At 43.2% G+C, this 24261-nt stretch overlaps 2 protein-coding genes across 9 annotated transcripts in view; one reads left to right on the forward strand and one right to left on the reverse strand.

Annotated features, from left to right (window-relative positions):
- Window positions 1-24261, forward strand: part of C7H10orf95 (chromosome 7 C10orf95 homolog) — a 237984-nt gene that overhangs the window by 138067 nt on the left and 75656 nt on the right. The window lies entirely within an intron of this gene.
- The window catches only part of SUFU (SUFU negative regulator of hedgehog signaling), an 84580-nt gene that overhangs the window by 29980 nt on the left and 30339 nt on the right, over window positions 1-24261 (reverse strand). For 4 of the 6 annotated variants that reach the window (XM_071748390.1, XM_071748392.1, XM_071748394.1 and 1 more), the window contains exons 4-7: window positions 9514-9656; window positions 6952-7037; window positions 5088-5160; window positions 303-459 (exon numbers count right to left, since the gene is read on the reverse strand). In XM_071748390.1, the coding sequence (XP_071604491.1) occupies window positions 303-459; window positions 5088-5160; window positions 6952-7037; window positions 9514-9656 (459 nt within the window). The remainder of the gene's footprint in view (window positions 1-302; window positions 460-5087; window positions 5161-6951; window positions 7038-9513; window positions 9657-24261) is intronic. The other 2 variants (XM_071748391.1, XM_071748393.1) reach the window with 1 other exon arrangement.

Genomic DNA, 24261 nt, shown 5'->3' on the forward strand with positions numbered 1-24261 from the left:
AATGCAGTTGCTGAAACCGTCCTGGTTTCAACCAGTGCTCAGTTTAAGTCTGCAGATTTAGATTAGAAATAGCCTAAAAATTGAAAGAAACATTTAGATAAAACAACACAAAGAGCTCTTTTCCTCTCTCCTGCCCTCCTCAAAGAGGCCACACCAAAAGTAGTTTTGCTCCCCTGAGACAACCTGAGCCATCCCATAACAGTGGTGTTTGTTATGAACCTCAGGGTGCTGCATGACTCAGCCCACTGCCCAGGCCCATCAGAACACAATCCAAAACAGCAACTTGATCCAAGACCTCTTACCTTTCCCAGAGAGCCGCCGTGGCTGGGTCCCAATACAAATGCTTCTGCTGTCTTCATCATCCTCTGGGGGCCGGCTGAGATCATCCCAGGCACATTTGGCACTCACTCCACTCAGGTTTGATCCATCTGTCTCAATCCCCTTGTCGACTCTCTCCTGCTTGAAAAGATCCAAAACCCCAGGACTTTTTTTGTGTGTGGCTTGAACCTGAGCTGGAACCCACACTGGCTCAACCCAACCTGCCACAGTTCCTGATTGTCCTCCTGTCACAGACACTTTCCAGGCAGCCCCCATGCTTTGATGTGTCATCCGGGACTGATGGCACATGAATCCAAATCAGGGAGCTGATCTGAACCAAACAAATTTTTCCAGGTTGTTCTGAACTCCTGCCCCTTTACCCACTGCTTCACTGTGTGGCTGTGGCAGAAAACAGGTAAAGACAGATGTGGAAATCACTGGCCTGGGATATGCAGGGTTGCTTCCTTCAGCATCAGCTCCAGTTTACACCAACTCAAAGTATTTATGACATTATATTATACACTCCTGTCTGAAGCACAGCTTGGCAGTCTACCTGTTGTATGTCAGTGGTAACAGACCACCACATAACTAAACAATTCTCTTCTCAAGCTTATCAAGGAGTCCCACAATGAAAACAGCTCACAGGGAGACTCGTGATTCACAGAATTTCGTAATTTGCAAGCTGCCCAGACAAACACTGCTTTTCAGTGTGCTGGGGTGTTCAGTAAAGAACAAGTGTGCAAGGAGACAGAAGTCTATTCACGATGTCAAAGCTTTTGCATAGTTTTATTGGCAAAATACACAAAACCCCTCCCTTGAACATTGGACTTTCCAAGCACAAAACCAAAGTTTGGGTCTAGGAAGTTGTCACACACCAACCACAAGCAGCTGAATGCTCTCACACACCAAACATTTTCTGAAGGACATGTGCATCGTTTGTGAGGATAAGTGCACTAAGCTACAGCCAAAACTTCCACGGGACACCTAGCTGCTGGGGGAACTGGTATTTGTCTGAATTTCTCCCCGTGTCCCACAAGGGGGAAATGTTGAGCTGATCAAACAGGGATACACCGAGGAAGGGCTGTTCTTGCCACTGTCAGCAATCCCCTGGCACGAACTTAACCGGGATGTTTTTTCCCTCTGCTGAAGGGCTGTCACTTTTGGTACTGTATAGTGGCACCAGCACCATCTCCATCTCACTGCTTACACCTAAGTCACCTCAGGACGGCCGGTAAGTCCCACCAATTGCTGGATGGAAACTTTGAAGACTTGAGAGCTGTGTTACACACAATGTGAGCAGAGATCTCCACTCCTTATTACTACCCTCCAGTTTGACCTTGCCCCTGGGAGTCAAGAGACCAAGGGAGCATCCAGTGCTTTGCAAAATCTGTTTCCTAAGAAGCAGTTTGCAGGCTAAAACCCACATACATTCCTCTCCCTGCCCCGCTGAGCCTGCTGCACCCTAGGAAGATCTTTGCCCATCCTTGTGAACATCCAAGAGTGGATCTGAACAGCTCAAAGATAAGCACAGCACTCAGGGTGTGGCTGCAGAGCAGTTTTAGTTGATGTAATTTGCAGTGGCTGCAGTCCCACCCTCCTCCATGTTGCTCCTACCCCTTCCCTTGAGCCAACTCCCATTTTTGTTTTCTCAGCTGAATCACCTCCCTAAACTGGCTCTTGGGCCCAAGAACAGAGACAGAAAGCTGTTGGTGAGGGCTTAGATTTAAGCATTCAAGAGACCACCCTCCTTCTGTATCTTTCTCTGAAAGACTACTTCTTGTTGGGATCTTCCACCAGCATCTGAGGAAACTGGCTTCTATGAAAGCCTCATAGGAAAATCTGAGAAATAATAAATCTGCTGGAATTTTCTTTTGTTATATACTAAACATAAAATTAGTTGTTTTACCCAGAAACAGAAGTAGTGGAAAAAGAAATAAAAATACATTCAATTCTACATATGCAAATGATGCTCTAAATGAGATTTAGCACATGGCTCCTCAAGGAGCCCTCTGTGTAGCCTCTTTGAGGACCCAGATCAGCTGGCATAAGGAGGCTGAACTTGTCAACATGGTTATTTTTCATTCCAGTGATAGGGGAAGTATGGCACAGACACTGAACTTGCCCTTGAGCAGAGAGCAGAAGACTCCAGAGGGCTCTGAGGACTCCATAGGGCAGAGGCTCTGGTGGGATATGCTTCTCCATCCCTGCAGCCATGGCCCCTGCTCACAGACACAGTGGGCCCTCTGGACAGTGCAAGGAGCCTCAGGCAGAGGGAAGGATCTTGTCATCTGCATCTCAGCTGGTTTGCAGAACACTTCCTCAGGGGAAGAAGTGCTGCTCTGTTGGCATCCCTTGGAGATCAAGGGATGCTGATGGAAACAAGCTGGCCAAAGGCAGCCTAATTTGCATGCCTGTTTTATAATGTTTGCAAGTATTGATGTTGAAGGGGGAAAAAGCAAACAAAAAACCCCTAACCAGACTTTTAGCTGCAGCAATGCACAGCGTTAGCCCATTTTTATTTAGCCAGCAAAGATGTGCCTAGGCTGAGGGGCTGCTTTGCCTCCCTTGAAAGGGCAGCCTGAGCAGGAGGCAGGAGGAGCCCAGGGCAAAGGAGGATCAGCTTTTTCGTTCCTCAAAGAAAGGATGTTTCTATCCCATTTTCCTCTCAGCATGTGGGAGGGATGCTCTGAGGCTCTTATAAGTCATTGATCCCTTTCTAAAAGAGCCAGAGCACTGCAGTGTGACCCGCAGAGCAGCAACCACAACTCAGGAAATTCAAATCAGCTTTATTCTCTTCTGAGATATCTGCTAAAACAGATCGGCACAGAGCTGGGGACTGACAGGGATTGTTTGACAGTGCTTCCAGGGAAATCTGAACGGCCTACAGGGAAGCCTGGCTAAACAGAAAACAGCCAGTGTTGCTCCAGTATTAATTGCTGACATCCTGGGATGACATCTTAGTTGGGATCCATTCTCAACAACTCTGAACAGAAAGTACAGATGCTGCTGCCAGAGCTGGGTTTAGGCCTCAATCAATTCCCACAAGAGACAATGCGGCCTCAAAACAAGCTCTGCCCACTTCTCGGGGAGGAAGTGTGCTTGCCTGCTCCCGGCAAAGCTGTCCTGTTTTCTGTGTCTGCTTGCTCCCTTCCTCCTCCCTCCCCTCCACATATCTTCCACTACTGCCTTTCAGCTTTCACACACCCTGTACACCACCACCAAGAAAATGCCAAGCAAATGATGCTTTATCCTTTCCCTGATAATTAAAGTGGGAGGCACATGACATGGCTGAACTCACTCTGGCACAGCCCAGATTCCCCATGCTCAGCAAAGGCTCTTTGCAGGACTCAGACACTGCCCTGTGAATCCCCAGGAGCTGGGCCAGACAAGAAGAAAGGAGGCACACACACACCTGCACATACACACCACTGCAAGGGCATGAGAGAACAGAAACAGGAATGTCTTAAATGCGAGGAAGTCCGGAAAGACCACAGACATAGCAGCTTTCAGTGGCAGGACACACTGGTGAAGCAGAGGTACTCTTATTTGCCTTAACTTGCCTTGGCTGACTCAGATTCCAGTAAGCTGAGCTACTTTTCATTTACAGTAAATTGAAGAAAACCCTGTTATCATTAAGAATCACCAGTGTGGAGAGAACAGACAAATACCCTCCAGGAGGGGAGAGGACAAAATTTTGAAGAGCCTAAAAACTTTATATGACTTGCAGTTGTATTAGCTCCCACATTGTGGGACATTTGTGGAACACTTTTTTTGTGTGTGTCTCTCAGACTAGGGTTATTTTAGATGTACAAATCTTTAAAAAAACCAGCAGAAGTAGAATTTGGTTTTCTTCTTAAGCTTTCAAAATCAAAGATGCTGTGAGGCAACTGAGGGTAATCAGATGCAGACACACAGACCATAAGCAAATGCAATAGCTTGTACAAAACGTGTGAATATTCACGTGCCAAACCAGGCTAAGCCATAAGTTCTCTGTTAGAGGTAAATACCCAGTGATTCACTCAAACAAGGTCAGCACCACACTGGTTTTGCCTGGGACCCATGTACTCCAGTCCATACCTCTGCTGAAGGGATGAAGAACTGTCTCTGAGATGCACAGATCAGCACAGGACCATAACTCCTTCATAAAGGTCCTATTCTGATCTTTAAACTTAAGAAATTAACATTAACTCTGAAGAGGTAGGTTTAATATGTATTCCTGCATGAACTATTAATAGCTGCAATACTTTTGGCTTCACATTATTTCTCAGACCAAACTAACTACTTGGCCTGAAGTGACATCGTGCAGGTAAGACCTACAATATCACATTTGCTGTGAAAAAATATTACTTAGTTGGTTCTGAGTTTTCTGCATGTTATATCTTGTTATGCTTGCACATAAAACAAAGGAGGAGCATCCTGAGCTACCATTTCCAAATCTTGCATTCTTGTATGTTCTTTTATCATCTGATTTTTTTCCTTTCTAAAACATGAATAACAAATCTTAACTATTTGTCTCATATACAAGATTCTGTTTTCCTGGTCTCTTTTCTCTAAATTTCTTCCTAGAGCTGCCATCTACCTGGGACTGAGCATATGAATTCTCAAACCACCTCTGAGAGGGCAAAGGGAGTCTCTAAGACTTTTCCAGCATTGTTGCAAACATCGAGAAGATCAGAGCACCTTTACAGAAAATAATAGAACTGGTTTAATTAAATCAATTCTCCCTAGCCACTACAGAAGACATGACATTTTATAAACTGAAGACATACTTGCAAATGTGGGTCAATCTCAAATATTGTCTCTCCTCTTCGCATATCTGTTATCAACCAGGGGCCTCCAGCTCTACAAAGAAAGAAAAGTAATGAACCAAACAAGGGCCTTCCAGTCAAAGTCCTGTGCAGGAAGGAAGCATAAGGCAGAGTTTAAAACAAGCCAAAAAGCCCCTCTATGTCGCATATACATCTCACAGCATGCAATTGTTTCTTACATTTCTGAAAGACATAATGAAAGCCCTCCATGACCCAGTTGTTACCTGCCTTGTGTCTGGCACCACCAAGTCTTGCAAAGCAGTCAGGACTGAAGCAGACTATCCTCTGTGTGGACCCACTTGCAAGACTGAGCTGCATTTTAATCTTAGAGGTAACTGAATTTGGACCAAGAAGTCCAGCGTAACCTAGATCTAAGGGTAAGGCATGAGGTCAAGATTTACAACTCTACATTTAAAAATGCAACAGGGTCCCAATGGGACTGCACTTTTTGCTGAGATCAGCAGTCATGTTCAGTACCATAAAACCTTACTGCTCTGATAAATATCGTCACAATAGACATTTTACCCAGTACTCAGACAGTTCAGGGAAAGCTTTGCAATTTTTGCTTTTAGCAATAAAAGTCATAAGGGTCCCAACAAAGGTAAAACAAAACAGATTACTGTGAAGATTAATTACTAGGAAGACTTTGTGTCACAGTGCAGACAGACTGCAGAAGTCAGCCTGAGATGGTGCTTTTCATTTGAAGTAACAACTGAAGTATTTTGGAACTGCCATAAAAATGTTCATTTTTCCATGAGATACTTTGTTATTGCAGTCAAAAGCCCCCTCCTCTGGCCTTGTCTGTGTTACAGTCTTCTGAAGCACTTGTAGTAGGAGCAATAAAAGTTAATATTTTATAGCTTTTCAGATGCATTGATAGCCACTCTTTTTTTACGTTAATTTGGAAGCTGTTAATTATTAACTGCAGAGGTGCCATCTGCTTCGCTATCTCACTAGGATACAGGAGACTTTTACCCTGACTCCACATCATCAGCTTAGTAGTTTGCAGCTTTGTCTTAGAATCATGCACATTTGGGTTTCATTTTATCCTTGGAAAGGTGCTTGTACCACAGCACAAAAGCCAAAAACCAATGCGAGAACAGACAGAGGAGAGGGATGCTATATCTGTGTTGACTTAGAGGAGACAAAGGAGCTGCAGGCAGTGTTTATTGTCTTGGGGTCTTTTGAACTACAGTCACATGGCAATTAAGTCCACTAAATGTAAGAGAAAGTACTTAAACAGAACATGTGCAAGCCAAAAAGGTTTAGTTGCAACTTGGCAGCAAATAAAGCATCAATGTATCATTTAACATTTAAAACCAACCCCCTCCTTAGCCCAACATTTGTTTTACTATGGGAGAAATAACAGTGAACTTCACTTGCATGAACACTCTTACTGCAAATTGGCCCACCAAGAACATGGCCAGTTTGAGAGTGACTTTCTCACTTTCAGAGAGTACACAAGCTTTGCTTGGCATTGTAAGTCAGACCCCCTCCTCCCTTTCTTTTGAGCTACACAGAGAGGTCACCACTAATATTTATTCCAGCTCTCTCAGGAATAACCAATGAGAAAATGCTGCAGGCATAAGAGGAAGGAAATTAAGCTTTCAAGACCTCATTCTGTTTCACCCTGAACATGTGGACTTCCACATGCATTAATTTGCCATCTAAGCGTCAGTGCGTGAGAACAGATTTGCAATGAATTCCCATCTCTTGCTACAGCGCAGGATTAAATAAGTTCCATCAACAAATTAAAGATTGTTAATAAACAACTGAATTGCACTCTGTGGGAATGCTCCCCTATACAGGCTATATGAGCACTTACACTGGGACAGTCCGAAGAAGTTCCAAGATCCCTTGTCCATTCCACTGCTGAGCTGCATGCAGTTCCTCAGTGCAAACCCCAACAATCTGGAATAGATCAAAACAGATACATTAACCTGGATGGGAACTGTGCAAGAACTGCAGAGAAATTGTGCCATGTGGTGCTGGACAAAACTGCAGACAGAGAGAAACACCATTTCTTTAAACTAACAAGATGAGTGAGGACAAATGGAGCCTGAGACAACAGAAGGATTCTGCAGTCCCTTATACACTCTCTCTACACTTAGCATGTGAAGTGCCCTGGTCATGTAACATTTAATCTTATGTGGCATGTGTGAACTTAACTATGAGGAAGGCCTGGTGAAAGGTTTACTGAAGATTCACTGGTCTGTTTTCACTCCTTAAACTAGTCCACACAAGACAGGACAGGTTAGGGTCTGAGCACATGGAAAACACTGCACTGTCAGCCAACTGCTAGGGGCAAATGCAATACTGCACCAGTGATTTCAATTAGGCAAAGGGACCCGCTGACACAAGGGAATGCTTTGGTGCTCATAAATCCTTGACCATCTCAGTTTGCTGACTAGTTACATCTTACCCGGCACCTTAAAGTAAAGCTGCTTACACACCACATAATCCACTCGTCACTGCAGGCAATTCCAGACTTCTGCCTTCCTGTGTAAGGCAGGATATCTTTGCTTTTCAGAATGGGAGCTGCCACTGAGCAATACCAGATGTCTCTCTCACAGCAGCTGAGATCAGCCAGCTCCAAATGAAGGGGTGAAACACCCTTCAGTTGATGGGGAAGCCTGATCCATCAACTGCTGGCTTGTGCCTTTGAGCACAATGATTCACCTTTTGGGATGAAAAAATATTTCAGACATGGACTTCTATTTTCTTCCTCCATACTCTATGCGTTTTCCAAGGACAATTAATTTTTTGTGAAAATCAGTTCAACTGATGTTTAATCAGAAAAGAGAAAAACTGAAAACTGATTTCTGAGGAGCAGTAAACAGAAGTGCTTGACATGTGTTTGTTGGAAGTAGGTATCTGTGCTGATAGAGATCTGTGTGGAAAACCATCAACGTCAGACATACCCAGTTCTGCACACCCTACCTCCCCTGCCCCTTGCAGAGCTCACTTTCTCAGGACCCAGCCCTCGGAGATGCACTTCATCTCCACCCATCTCCCAGGCTTCCTCCATGAACAGCCTGAATCACCCTTGCTTCAGGACACCCCTCCCTGGTCCTTCACTCACTAATTACATACAAGCAGCAAGACTCTAAACAGGAAATTATTTTGTGCTAATTCTTTTCTTTTTACAATAATTTATCCTCATGGGTCAAAATAAATTTGTAACAGTAAGCATCAAACAAAGGCAAAAAGCAAGTCAGCTGTACTTGTTGTGGACAATTAGAGGCCAAGTGTCTCAGGATGTAACAAGCTGTCTTTTGATCCAGGACAGCTGGGCACTAAAACAGAGATGCAGACTAATGCATCACTAACTGGCAAGTCAGCCAGGAATCACTCTGCTTAGCCTGGCTCTCTATCTCTGCTTCTAGGTCCCACAACTCACCTTTCACTGATAAATCCCACACCCATCTCATTCTTGTTTATAAAACTCAGAATTTCAGGCAACTCAGAAAATTCAGGAAAGCTTTTGTCCTTGCACAGCAGCTGCCTTGTGCAGGTCTGTAGTAATGGAGCTTCCCCTTACATTGTTGTTGTAGTTGCAACTACAGCCAACAACAAATAGGAGCAACCTAAAGCTTAAATTAAACTTGTATTTTCCCACAGGATCGAAGCTTTTCCACAGAGCAGGGAGAAACCAGCAGCTGGTATAATCTATGGCAGCTCTTCCACTAAGGTGAGTAACTCTATATGCAATTTAAAAATGTCCAAAGCAGCCCGTATCTAAGAGACATCTCTGATGAAGCAAACCTGTTGGACCTAGGAAGCTCCACCCACTGAACAGTGGTGTTCAATTGCATGGGATTTTAAAAATCCATCTTTTGCAAAGCAAACCTGAACCTGAAATCGTTTAACAATACAGGAAGACTCAGCCTCTAAAGAATCTTTGTGTCAATGCTACAAGCTACATTTCTTGTCATTAAATAATGCTAACTGCAACTCTTCAGCTCTGCTCCAAATTATTTTCCTGGGATTCATATGAGTGGATCACTTACTGATACTGCCATAGAATTAATTTTAATTTAGCTCTACATTACTGTTTAAAGATGTTTCTCTCAGCTTTTTTCCCTGTGCTCATGTTTGAAATTTCGGAGCGGTAGTGGAATATTCAACTCCAGAACTGTTTCAAGGTGTAAACCTTTCCTCCATCAGGTAGACCTCTGCCTTGAGAAATGAGTGTGCCATTGGTCAGTCCTTATAAAATGCTTACTGAATACCTCCAGCAACAACTCAAATATCAGATCCACTGTAATCAAACAAGGAAGAAAGGTGCATAATAAGCATGAGACTTTTCAAAGCTAAATGAAATGTAATGCTAGCCACATTCCACACTTAGGAGGTGACAGCCAGAGCCACTGTTGCAGGGTCATACCTGTAGGAAAGTAACGACCCCAAAAGGAGTCTGCACCGGCTGCATCTGAGGATCTTCTGTCAGTAACATATGCTGGATTCTAGATTCACTGTTGTCCAAAGGACTGTGCCATGATACATGGTCACCACTGCAGAAGGTGTTTTCTGCAAAGAAGAGAAACAAGAAATATTTAGTCTGTAAAGTCTGCTAGAATAGCATCTGATCCTGACTCCTGTCAGGCAGGGACCTCTGGACTGGACTATTAACAGTGACCACCTTCAGCCAGCTCCGCTGAGTCTGAGTCAGCTGAGTAGGAAATGGATGTCATTGAGCCTCTCAAGTCCTGTGGCAAGAAAAGGTGTCTTGCTTTGATACCAATCCCAGCATAAGAATACCAACAAAGTAAGCTTCTCTCATTTACTATTAGTGCCATTTTGTGAGAGCATGCAGAGTCAGCAGGCCATACTGGATGCTTATGGGACAGTGATTCATACTTCATTTGCAGCTCTGATTTGACACAAAGAAAATATTCCGGATAGTGAATCAAACACAAAACATACTCTGCTACATCTTCTGAAAAAACAGTCTACTGCCCAATTTGTGATAGTCTAAGTCAAAGTCACTTTTTCTTCCAATTGTTTGATGGCTCTGGTGCAGAATTATAATTAATATGTTGCTTCTTTCCCAAACAACGAGAAAACTAGTAAGCTATACATTTCACCCTATGTCAGAACAGACTTCATCAAAACAAAGATCCAGAAATTATCTCTCTTTATGACTGCAAGCATTCCTTTCTTTTCCTCCTCTCCTACTTACAAAGACAAAAAACCCTGATAATCCCATGTTCCACAGCTGGTGCATGCCAGAAGGCACAGCAGAACCCATCTGTGTGTTGTTACCTCATCTGAGCACGCCAGAAGTAAAACAACCAGTCATGACCATTTTCACTCCAACTGAAGGATGCTGCACTTGCACCGAGTTCTAGAGCACGATGCTGCCTAGCCTAGCTGAATGCCTTGTCTTTGGGTCTTGTGCTTGTCCAGCATCCAGGTAGAGCTCTTATAGCACATACAAATAAAAATACTGAAATCCCTATTCTATCCTCTTCCACGGATGAAGTGTCCCAGGGATGAACAGAGTACTGCCTGCCTGCTTCCAAACCCAGTGGCAAGCACAGTGCCCCTCCCCGTGACCAAGCTCATTAATGATGGTGATCTGGGCTGCTGTGCTCCCTGTGGTCTCTCCTAAGGACAGTCTTACAGTAGAGCGGGAAGGGAGGCCTTGCTCACTGGAGGAGGACCAGGAAGCTTCTGCTGCAGACTGGAATGTGTTAGTGGTAACTTCAGTTACTGTCTGCCACTGGAGTATCTCATACGGTACAGAGCAGGATCCAGCTGAGAAAAGCATTCTCCTCTGCCCTGCAGCTATGAGCAGAGATGGGCCTGCATCTTCACCTAACCTTTCCACATCTCCTTCCAAATACATGTCAATAGGACATCTCTTAAATGAGTATCTATATAAAGGGCTTATCTGAGAATCCTTGAACATGGCAGCTTCTGCAGCAGTAAGACAGAAACAGCATTTGCCTGTAATTGCAGCTTTGTCCTCAGTCACTTTAAACAACTGAACTGAGGAATTAGTTTCCTACTGCGTGTCAGCACCAGGATGGTGTGCAGGTACTCCTGGCAAGTGCAGGATGCTTCGAGGGAGCCAGAAGCAACAGGCAGGTAATGTCACGAGCTGATGCTGTGGCAAAAAATCCTCACAGTCATCTCACTGATGAGGTAACTCACGCTCACTCATCCGTGGGCTTAATGCAGGGCGTCCTGGGCAACTCCGAGTTTCTCCACCAGGTGGCCCCATTGGTGTGCATTTGAATTTTTTTTTTTTTTTTTCAGATTAATTTCTTGGACAGCTCATTTGATTAAATTAAACTCCAAATACCATAAGAAACTTGGCCAGTAAAGCGAGGCATGTAACAGAAGTGTTGTGATAAGTAAAGGAATGTTTTTCTTAGTTAAAATTAGGAAAGAAACTGCGAATGAAAGCTGCTTGAAAGAAAGTGTTTTTCGTTATGAACACTAAATTGCAAGCTTTCAGCTCTGTGACTAAAAGGAGTGTTTCAGATATTACTTTACTTTTACAGTTGGGAAAATATAAGCAGACAGAAATTAAAAACTTTTTTTTTTTTTTTTTTTAGTTTCAAAACCAGATTAAAGAAACAGCACTTAGAATGTTGTGAAGGAACTTGTGGTATTTTCCAGGTTGCCCAAAATGTGGCTGATTAACTTTTTTTTTTTTTCCTATTTTTTTTTAAATGATAAAAGCGCCTCAGTCACAGTTTTCAAGAATGAAACAAAGCCACAAAGAGCTTATTCTTGGGCCCTGTCTTTATACCACAACATTTTGCCCATCAAATGCTCACACAATTCTATGCTGATCGATCGCTGCATTTCACTGCTGGTGCTGCTTCTCCTGGGAAAGCCCAGCCCGTTTAGAGCACGTTTTCAAATGCAAATGTCTCTGCTGGAAACCCACCTGTTTATGTCCATGTGAACACTAAACACTTAGAAAATCTCCCTCTCCCTTGCATGCACACGAACACCAGAAAAGTCACACTGACTACTCAATTAAATCACAAAAAAAAATTTTTGCAAATAACACGAAGCAGAATTAAGACCTGTAAGAGTGCAAGGAATTTAGAATTACAGCCTGCAACTCGGCTCTTCGCTTGCTACAGCTTAAACTGCAGGATTTGCGGACACAGAAATGAAATTACAGAAACAAATGACTAGAGAACCACTTTCTCTTGCCACATGCTGGAAACAGGCATGAGCATCCTCCCTTCCCACCTTTCACACTCATGTTTTCAAAACAAGACAATCAAAATCTTTCTAAGTAATTTAGTTTTAAACAATGTTTTAGCCAGAAAATCCTCAAGTTTTCATAAATTATTCATCCAAAGTGAATTTATAATATATATGGAGCTTTCAAGAATGTTGAATTAGAACATAAAATATCCAGATAAATCGTCCAGGTTATCATAGTACAGATGGATGTGAAAAGTCTCCTGGGGGTTTTACACCTTTCTGTCACTTGCAGTGCTGTCAGTAACATACTTGGTGCAACCTTCCTTTCATCCATAAACACATAATGTGCTAGTATTTCCTACACATACATACTCATTTTTCCATAAAACCAAGAGATGAATATTATACCCAGGACTTTGGACTCTTTCCTTAACAAGGTATAGAGTGGAAGAATAAGATGTACTTTTGAAATTGTACATTTTTGTAGTTGTTAAGCTATGTGAAGATGTGTAGTGGATAGATAAGGAGGCAGACATTGAGCAGCATCCCTTGGAGTGGGACTGATGAAGGAAGTTACACCTGAACAGGCTGGTTTCAGGTAGATGAGGATGGTATGGATGGACTGAGCATGTGTAAAGACTGAGTTCAATTAGCAGACATGGTGATGAAGATTACTGAAGATCCCCGACAACCACCTAGGGTGTCAGATACACGTGCTAAGAATATTTGCCAATGTTAATGACTACCATGAAATTAAATCAATTTGTTAATCCTTTTTCTTTTACAGCTCACAGAAAGCAGGTGAGGCTCCCTCATGCAGCAATAGTCATAATTCAGCTGCACAATCTCTCCTAACTTTACTATCCAACTGCTCTACAATGAGAATTGAGGAAATAACTCCAAGGGACCCATTCCACTGAAGACCAGTAAATTCTCTTTGTGTAACATTGCTCATGTATTTTCTTGGGAGTGCATTCTTCCCTACCTTTGATTTGACCATATATAGCTGTTGTTTTATAAACAGTGTAACACACTCAATCTATCAAGAAGTGCTAGCTAGCTCTAGATAGAAACACAGATCACTTCCCATTGTATTTTCAATTTATTTTGTAAAAACTTCCAGGATCCTATCCTGGATAGGATCCTGCTAGGAGACCATACTCCCTTGAATAGCCCCAGGGAGTAAACTGAAAAGGATGGCAAACCAAGACAAGTAGTGGGAGCTAAGAGAGCACCATCCAAAAGGTGGATCCAAGCTAATAAATGTGGGCCAAGAAACACACCCAATGAGCTTACTACCCTGTGCCCAAAGCAGAGGAGAAATAAGTGGGCATCTGGGATTTAAATATCTTCTCTGACATGTCCATAAAGACCATATGGGGGGACCATAAGGAGGTAGACAAGGAGCTGATGCTGTTCCACCAGCAAGGAGACAGCAAGAGAACTCAAAGCACATCTGTCAATGCATGGCTTGGCATACAGTCCCCAGACTGAGTCTTGCCCTAGGGCAGTACAGTCTGCACCACTTCTGGTTCATCCAAAGGCCAGAAACTTCCTCCTTCAGACAGGGTCATGCCATGCAATTCTTTAGATAGATTTTCAATTTACAATAATGGATTTGTGTCCTGACCATTCTTCAGTATCTCTTCTAAGACACCTCCTCCTTTGAAATGCCAGATAAAATATGCAACAGAAGAGTAAAGCTGTCCTAACTTACCAGTTATAAATCCATCTGGACAGTGTGCTACAGGTTCTGAGCTGTTACTGCATGGAGCAGAAGCCCTGTAAACATTAACTTCTAAATGTGCTTGGGTTTTGGTAAACAGCTGCTTTACTGTATTCATATGCTTTAAAAGCAGGTTTCCGTGTTGCTCTTATTTCTGCAGGAAGCCAAGCTATCATCACACTGTGACTTTTTTTTTCTGCCATATGAGCAAGATGCTGCTGAAAGAATTAATCCTGTTTGTCCCCCTGAGAAAGTAGCAGCTATCTGCATCACTCCTTTGAACCAGTACTGTTGCTAGCACAACACTTGGCACTCCTCTGCTAGCTAGGTTTAAATACACCAAATGTGTGTGGCACTGGGGATGCTGCCATGCAAACAAGGTGACCACATCCCTCATACAAGCCAGATCTACGTTATCCATATGATTTAGAGGGTTAAAAACTCACCCTGCTCTAAGGGATACCAACCTGCACTTTGTATCCAACTGTGAGATCTCAGCTAAACTGCAGGCAGTGAGTAACAGACGTCAGAGAAATTCTGTATTTGAGGATAAAGCAAAAAAGAATTTTGACTTCATGACTTATGGGTGCAGGAATGTTAAAAAGGCCCCCAGTGAGTTCCTGACCAGCATGACAGTGATGCAGCCAGACGTTTAAATTGAATGCAGCTTATCCAATACTTAAAGAAATAACGTAATTTATTGCACTGCTATTGCCCCATATGTGGCCTGTATAATTTATTATATAAATGTATTTTCTCCAACACATTTTTAATATTCAGTCTGGCTTTGTTAAAAAAAAAGAAAAAGGTAATCCGGCAATCTGTCACAAGTAAGATTTGATGCTGGTTTTCAGTACCATTTTGCAGACAGAACAGCTAGAACTAATTGAGAGAAACTAAGGGTAGATGCAGAGTCCAACTCAAATGTATTTGCTATATTTTTCACCAGAGCTACTTAGTAAATTTCTGACTAGCTCAGAAATAGATATAAGCCTGCATCCAAAGATGCAGCTATAATAAATCAATACAGAAGCTAAAAATAAAAACCATGGCTAAAAATCTCTAAATAACAATGTTATTGCAACTCAGTACACAGATGCAAATATAAAGACTATAAAGACTTCATTCACACTCATTTGGCAGCTACATTAAATTAAGATAATTTAGGGATAAACAAAATAATGTTAAATTCTATGTCTGCTTAGTTCCCTAACCTAAAAAGGACTGCACACATAGATTGGCAAAGGGGAAAAACAATTGTGATTTAATCTCTGGGGCCCACTGGCAGTTAGTTTATAATTTCATTTTCAACTCAAGCTGAATGTGTTTTAAGAACATGCAAGTAAAATCCAAGCCAGGATATATTTGCATTTAATTTAAGAAAATGCTTTTCCTCCCTGTTTTTCTTTTTCAGTTAAGTTTAGCTGCCATGTACCTCCTGTCTGAGAAACAGGAACTGCCCCAGCCTGGGCACTCCAAAGAGGTGCAAATTCACACGGTTCTGCTGCCTGCTGCAGACGTGCAGCATAGACAAGATGCCCGAGGAAGAACTAAATCCCTGGAGTACAATTAAACAATAGCTCCACTGCAGAGATTCAAATTGGGCTTTTAGAAACAAGAGGCCTAGGCAAAACGTTCTTTAAAAAAAAAAATTGTTTGGAAAAAAACCAGATTAGTACTGTAAGGACTGCTTGACCTCTAAGGTTTGAAAATAGTTTCAGAAGAGTGATACAGATTTCTTTAAAAAAATGATTAGCAGGTTGAAAATGTAAAGTTCATTACTCCATAGCTCCAGGTTAATTTTAGAAAATTTATGATCCTTTCAAAAGAGCTTCATCAATTTATGCAAGCATATATAAACATTTGATTATTTAAGTCCCCTGGCCTGGAAGGCAGATGAAGGGGGCAGATTCAGACCATCCCATGTGTCCCCAGTGTACACCACCAGCAGGATAAATGTGAATCTTCACTCCTCTGTGTCCTGCTCAGAGCTGTCACTCACCCCTGCTGACAGTGGGATGGTGGAAAATACATCTGCAGCTGCTGTTACAAATGCTGCTTTGCTTATCACAAAGTAGTCCCCAGGTACCTGGATGCCTTACATGACACTGAGGAGTGTAGTATTTTAGCCAAAAAACAAATGCTAAAATATTATCATACAATAATCAATTTGGTTCTGAGCCTCCTCTTCTCTATTCCAGGACTTTTCCTTCCATCCCTTACACATCTGTGTGTCTGGCCTGTTCCATCTCCCTGCCCATGTCTAGCACACACAATTTCCATGACTGCAGTCTCTGAGAATTTCTCACGCAGGCTCCCAGCGAGTGACTCCCGTGCCCAGGGCACGCTCCCACCCTCCAGGAATGGTGGGCCCCCTGTCCTCTCCTTGACTCCATACTGCCTGCTCTGCCAGCCACCTCCTCCCACGCTTCCTCTCCACACCATTTCATTCAGCCACATCTGCTCCATACAGCCCCCTCCGGCTCTCGAAGCCAGCAGAGGCAGGAGCTGGCACAACCCGCAGGTTTGGCATCCCCTCGGCATATGCACTGCCCGGGGCACGATGCATCTCCCCGCCTTGCTTTTGCAACAACACAGTTCTCACCTATCTACAGATTTATCTGCATGGCTCCCTCCCACAGGGAGGGAATGCTGAAGGAAGACACGGCAACATGAAAGGACTTCCCTGGCATTGCTGACTATGGTGGAGAAAAAAAAATTAACACACATTCAAGTTGCTCCTTCACAGGCCCACAGAATTCTCCCACTCCAACCTTTTGTTTCTCTACACCCTGTTGCTCAGGTGCATTGTCCCTGGGTGCTAAAGAGTTGAATGATTTCATCTCATCCAACAGGCAAGTGGGACAATATTCTTACTCCCTCAATACCCCAGCCCAGCAACTGCAAGGGAGCAGGAGTGACACATTTGCCAAATCCCAGGCAAGAGACCCTTTCACCTCTGTCCAGCTGCACTGCCACCATCTTTCTGCAGCCATCACTTGAACAAGATGCTTGGATGGTATTTATGCCTTCAGTAGTTTCAGGAACTGAATAACCTCAGGATGGGGTGGAGACCCAGGAGCAAAAAAGGATGTTATATAGCAGGATTTTCTGTCAAATAAGAACTCTGCTCAAAATAGGTGCTTAATGACAGTTTATTTACAGATTATGCAGTCCCACAAGGCCAATTCGAAGAGATACTTGCCCTTAAACTAAAAACCCTATCCTGTATTCTGATACTTGAAATCCAGAATGTGTTATGGTCATCTGAACATTTCCCACTCAGGTGCAAGAAGAACAAAGACTTGTACCTACAGCATTCAGCAATGTTTTGGTATCCTCAGCCAGGGAAGAATACTGCGGCAAGAGAGAACCATTTTTTTCCCTATTGCTGGACCTCCAACATACTTGCACATGTGGAAACCATAAAGGTGGATGGATGCTTAGATAGACATGGGAGCCCCACGTAACTATACAGCCACTTGTGAACTTCCCCTAGAGATCTATGTTTCTGTTGAAGACCTTTCAAGGAGGTAGAAGTGAAAAAGAAGGCACCATCCTCCTCTACAATACCCAAAGAAGATGTAAGCAACTTCTTTTAATTGCCTTCGCAGCACAGACATCTGACCGCAAGACTGCACCAGAGTATCCTTTTTAGAAGAATTTACACAGGAAAGGGAAGACAGTCTGAGAGAAAACATCTAGAGAGTTATAACATCGTAATCTCTTCAGAAAACTTACCTAGCTACTCAGAATTAGTTCTGGGACTTATAAAGGACAGGAAGGGCATGGGTCTTTGAGAATGCATTTTTCCCAATGGTTGATTATTTTCTCTTAAATTTTCAGGAATTTAAAGCTTGTGAAGACCAAACTTGTGTTTTACTTCGGCAAAACAGGAGGCCAAAGGGCAGAGGAACAGAGGAACTCTGAATTCACATGTATTTGCGTAAAATATTAGTTATATAAGGAGCTCTACCAACCCGTTACAGAGAAATACAGAAACTGAGTCCAAAAGCTCTATTTACAGTTGAAATGCAAGATGATCTGCCTGTTTATGAAGGACCTTTTGAAATGACACCCCAAGTTTTCCATGATAATTTCTTTAAGGCCCTGACTGTAAACAAAAAACCAGCAGAGTCGACTTTCCACAGGCTCTGGGCTGATTGCGGCCTCTGAATATACTCCCCTGGTTTCTCTCCCCCACCAAGAACAAAACACTTTCCCTGCTGTGCCCATTTGCTGCCTCCTGGCTGAGCAGACTGCTGCAAAGGATCTTTGCCTCTGAGGCTGACAGAAGATGGTCTGTAATGAGCTCCGTGTACTGACACTCTTGCAGGCAGAGTGGGTCAGTCAGAGCGCACAGTTTGAACACCACTTGCTGCAATGATCTTCAATAGAAAGCTTAAGAAGGTGGATATGTAACAGTGAACCCAACTTCCAGTTCAGTCCACTCTGCAGTTCTATCTAACAGAGGCTTGGCAGCTGTCAAGGGAAAAAAACGATCCTTTTCCCAAGTCTGCTAGTACTTATAACCTTTCAAACTCTCCTCTGTGTATCCCAAAAACTCGCTCACAGGCAGCAAGAGGGGATGCTTCTGCAAATGTTGAACAACCCTTCTGTATTGTGGCTTTCAGCTCCTGGATAGGAGGAGGGAACACTATTCTGTGCAGAAGAAGCCTTTAACTGTTAGGGTGGCTGCTTCCATTTCCCAGAAAAGGCCGGGTGGGACAAAGACTTCATATATAAGACGCCAAAGGACCTCACACCAGCAGGAGGTGGAGTTTTCTGCTTTCCTTGAGCTTTTTCCTTGCATTCCTCCATCATTACAGGGGACAGAGCCTTTGTCCCAAGCTGGGCTGACCATGTGTAGCTTCTATCCTGCTTTCTTACCCAAGAATCAGAGATGCTCTTAACAAGGCTTGCTAGTCCTCAGCATGTCAGCTCCTACTCATCCTCCTGGCTCAGGAAGGCTCCAGGTAGGATGGAAAGAAATACTTCCTTTGGAGAACTTGGCTCCCCTTCACTTTGGGCAGAAAACCCAGATCTTGAACTGCAGCCACTCAGGATAAACACCTGCTTGGGGCCAGCGTCCAGGTATCATCCCAAGGTGTGGGGCTTGCTGGCTGTCCTGTGGCTGTTGCAGCAACACATCACATCCCCCTCCTCTAAGTCTCCCAACCTACTTCTTTCCTCCCTCTCCCAATGTCAGCACACATGCAGTATATGAAGCCTAAAATGACTTGTGCTTTTAAATATGCAACCATACCTCTGGTTTACAAGCATTGCTGTTTTGTCCATCCCAGATATTTGGGAGGCACTTCAGAACATATGGACTGATGCAAAGATAGAGGAAAAAAAGGGTCCCTTTTTTTTTTTCCCCTTTTTCTTTTTTATTTTAATAAATCAACTGAATGAACTGTACCCAACAGCTGAAAAGCAACAAGCCAAGTTCAGTTCCCAGGCAGGAACAGGACACAAGTTGACAGAATTAAAAGGGACAACATCAGTTGAAATCTAGCCAACTCAAACTGGGCCTAAACCTACTTTATCTAAATTGCAGTAGCAGCTAAGAACAAGCCTCCTTTTTCAGGCAGTGCTGAGATCTCTTGCCTAGAAATACTAGGCAATCAGTAAAGCAGCCCGGGGAAGACAGTGTTCTTTCTATTTCAACAGCCTTTTATAAGGAACAAAGACTTTCTGTGCTTCTGCTTCTGGCAGAAAGTCTCTCCATGCTTTAGTGTCAACCTGCCCTTTGGAGACAGAGAAGTTCAAAGACCTGTACTCAGTCAAGAGCTAGAAATTGGAGAGACAATAGTGACTTCTACGACAAGGAACTACCCAGCCTGACCCATGAATCCAGACAAAATGCAGGAGAGAAAAAAGCCCAAACTGCATGAGACTGGAGCGGTAGAGAAGAAAAGGCTTTTAGTTTATACTACATAGCTAGCCCATTGACAACAAAAGCCATAGACTTTTCCTCCCACAAGTTGAATGACAGTAGGTGTCCTTGGAAACCCCTGGGTTCCCAGTCTTGCTTTTCTAATGCTGAAATGCAAACAGGGAAGAAGACTGAAGTAACCTCATGCACAGTCCAGGTTCACACCATCAGTGCTGGCAAAGCAAAAGCAACGTCCCACAGCAGCATTGGCTGCCCTCTGCTCAAGCTCATGAGAAAGTGCCCTTCACTAGCCAGAGGGTTGCAGGGACTTCTCTATCATAACAGCAAAAGTAATTCCATGGAGAAGAGAGTCTCTGGTGTGGCACAATGCCGTAGCAAGTGATAAGTCAAGGACAGGGAGATACCACCCACCAAAATCAGCAAAAGCTGCTGTCAGCTTGTCCTAATAGCAGCTGAAGAAGTAGTGACTGTACTCCAAGGCAAAGGGCAGGACTGAGAATGGCAGTGGGGTGCCTCCAGCATTGCACAGGGACAGCACACTGCCTATTCTGAACAGAAAGAGAAATGAAGTTAATTTAATCAGCCAAAATCTAAAGTAATGCAACCCCACTTATGTGGTCAGGAAGAAGACTAGGGGTGCACCACCTGCATGGTGGTGTAACAGCACTCAGCAGCATTCACAGCTGTATTTCTGCTTTGTGCTCTCAGCTAGTTTATCACTGACTGAAACAGGACTCAACATAGAGGAAGGAAGGACCACCAGCTGCATGCTAGATCAAAGCCTGGGCAGCCACAGCCCTGGCCACTACCTACAAGGTTCCTCTCTAACAACTTGTGAGCCTCTTCTCTCCCTCCTCTCCCCAAACCAAACAAAAAACAGTCACAGAAAAAAAGCAAAACAGATTAGAGAAAAAAATGTCTGATGCCAAAGACTAAATGGCAACAAGGCTTCTTGAGACTTTCCCGAGAGTTGCTATGTGAGGAAAGCAGAGAGGTGTCTGGCTGCCCCATCCTTCACATGCACTCAAAGAAAAAAAACATGTAAAGCCACACTCCAACACTAACTTCCCTCTTCCAGGAGTTCAGATACACCAACATTATTTCTGTGCGTTACAACTGTACTCAGAACTGTTAGCTGAGCCTGGTGCAAATCAAGCTGTCATTTCTTGTGCTGGAAAAGGACACGTTTCCTGCAACTGGCACTGCCTTGTGTCCTGGCTAATGGATGCACATACACAGCTGTGCACTTTGCTGCAATGCCTATCAGGACAATTTACAAAAGTTGCATTTGGCAATTCCCTCTCAGTAACTTCAGAGCCTCCAGCCACCTCTGGAGGAAGCCAGAAACAGGTTAGAGACACAAGCTCAGTAGCTGCCTGTCATTCCTAATACATAAGCCAACCACATGGTTGCAATCGGTTTGTTTTATCAGCCAGCACATCCTTTGGTATGAGCCTCAGCACGTACATCCCAGTTGGAAGCTCAGGGATGTAACAGGGCTGGATTGGGAGATGGGGGGCATGGGGGGGGGATTAGGAAATATTGGGGAGGTGAGCTCATAGGCAGCAGTATGGAGAGAAGTGGATTTATTGCAGTGTGGGACATAGAGGGGCCAGCGCTGAGAGACGTAAAGGACCGGCCTTGATCTGGGTTGCTGCTCACAGAACAGTTTGTTTTATGAGAAATGTCTAAGAGGAATTAGGCTAAAACCCAAGCAACTTCTTATGCACCACTGAATAACTATCAGATGATGAGAGCTTTTGGCCATGACAAACTTGGGTTAAACTGGAACTAGTGACTTAATGTTTCCACACCCCTTCGCAGAATAAAGGCGCGCAGAATGTGCACTTGGTCGAGTCTTGTTGAACTATAGCAAGCAACCAGCCAGGAGAATACTTTATAAACTTCACTGTGCTACAGCTTCAGCATTTGCACAGCAAAAACTTCTTTGTGAAGCTAAAACACATAGCTAGCCCTTCCCTCCCCCTCTTTCTAATCTAAAATCCTGGAATACTATAGATGAACAAGGGCCAGCTTCACACTGAAAACTGGTCAATATTACAAACAGATGATAGAAAAAATATATATATTTTACAGAGCCATAGCAACCAGAAAAGAACAATAAATCAGCCTGGGGTTGGGAAAATAATAAAAGGAACAGTCAGGGAAAAAATATATACATGAATTACTGGGAGATTTTATTTGGCTTTAGTCAACCTACTGGGAAGAAATAAACACTGTTTTACAACAAGCTAGACAAGCCTCATTTATATTCAAGGAAGCAAGGAGCTTGTTTGGGGTTTGGAGTTGGTTGGTTTTTGTTGGTTTTTTTTCCCTTTATACACACAGAAATTGGCTTCTGTCAAGAATGTTTGAAAACACATTGGCAACGAAAGAGTCACAGAGGCTACCCCATTGAAGCTTTCTGGACTTCAGGAGACCTGAAGAGGAGTCCTTAGCAGTTACACCAGGGCAGCAGGTGTCAAGGTATTCCGTGGCTTCATGGCTGCAGGTCTGTGACTCCAGCACATCACTTAATCTCACTGAATCCTATTTTCAGTTGAAAAGTTATACCACCTGTCAAGTGCAAAGTGTCTCTGTGTCTCAGACTAAACTAACTTGAATCAGATGAAAACTGCTGAATAAGAAGAGTGGATCTACATCAGCAGTCCTTGCAACTCCTGTAATTACAAGGGGAATTGCAGCGCAGAGCTCGCATAATGGCCCCAAACCAATGCTCTGGGCCAATGTGCACACAGGCAGGGACAGTGTCTGCATTTCCTCAAACTACAGACAAGGTGTCAGAAAGTAATTTCTACCTGCAGAAAGTATGACATGTCAGAAATAACTAAGGAAGGCTAGATGTATCTCAGTTTGGGCTTGCTTTTCAGCCTGGGTGCCAAAGGCTTGCATGGCTGTGTTGCCTTGGGCATTTGCACACATCCATCAGAACCATCCTCCCTGCCAGTAGAGCTTTGGGTAATTGGCCCGTGGACTTTAATTACAGCATAGGACAGAAGCTCATGGATACTGAGTTCCTGAAGGTTCCCTACAGATTACATCTTGCATGATTGCTTATTTCCTTTGCTTGTAGATTTTTATTCTTACTGCTATTTTGCAGTCCCCAAGACACAAACAGCTTCCTACTATTAACTAATCAAAGGTTAATATTTAAAATTTAACTTGAAAATTAACAGAAAGTTGAAAATTCACATTTACGTATCTTATAGTGCACCTGCAATCAGGAATCTATGAGAAAAGATAAATTATGTATTTATGGAACCATAGGAAATTACATTTAAAAAACCTGAAGGGGACACCCAGTCAGTCAAGACATATTTAAAATATAAAAGAGACTAAGATGACTCCTACCCCCCCTTACCTGAAGGAAGGATCAACTCTCCCTGAGAAATATCTGTGAAGAATAGTTTGACTTGTTTTCAAAGGTATGCAGAAATGAGCAATTTGCAACTACTCCAATACTTCACCACACTCACATTTGAAAGCTGTTCCTAATGGCATACCTTAAGCCCACCTTACAGAACTTTTAGTATTGATAGGCCTCTGATATTCCCCAGTAGGCACATGAGTTATTACTTTATTCTCCACAGAAACCTTCTGCATATATAAAGACTGTTCTCACATCTTCCTTCCTTCCATCTTCTCTTCCCAAGACTAAACAAACTTAACTTGTTTGATCATTCCTACACAGGTCACATTTTCTGGAGCTTTAGGTCATTCTCATTGCTCTCCTCCAGACTGTCTCCAACTGGGATGTCTCTGCCCAAAATGAGATATAATGCTCAACCTTTCAATTCAAAGTGTCACCAGCAGTGTAGGATCCTACCATGCATGATACACTGAACACTTGTATTTATACATCAGAATAATTTCACTTCTATCTCAGCATGAAGAGAGAATTGGTTTAGGTATAAGCTCACTGGTGCTAATAAATGAAAAGCACTTCTTTCAGAACTGCTGCCTTTCCCCAGCTGATAACTGTGCACTGGCTTATTCCTGTGTAAGTGCAGTAGCTTCCACTTCTTGCATCTCCCTGACCTTACTACACATTAATGCCAAACCATTTGCACAATTTGCAAAGGTTTTCCTGAATTCCAGCTCTCTGCAATAGTGCTTTGCTGCATCTGCAGGTTTCATAAGAATACTCTTAATTTTATCATCCTGGTCAATACCAAATCGCACGAAACCTCAGATACATTTTAGAGGAATCCAAACTACACACATCTTTTGTGGCTGATGACAACGCATGGATAATGACTCTAAATATCCATATGAGTTTAAGTATCCAGTGCTGGATCCTTCTTTCTGCAATT

This window comes from Heliangelus exortis, chromosome 7 (assembly GCF_036169615.1).
Source record: "Heliangelus exortis chromosome 7, bHelExo1.hap1, whole genome shotgun sequence".
NCBI classification, from domain to species: domain Eukaryota; kingdom Metazoa; phylum Chordata; class Aves; order Apodiformes; family Trochilidae; genus Heliangelus; species Heliangelus exortis.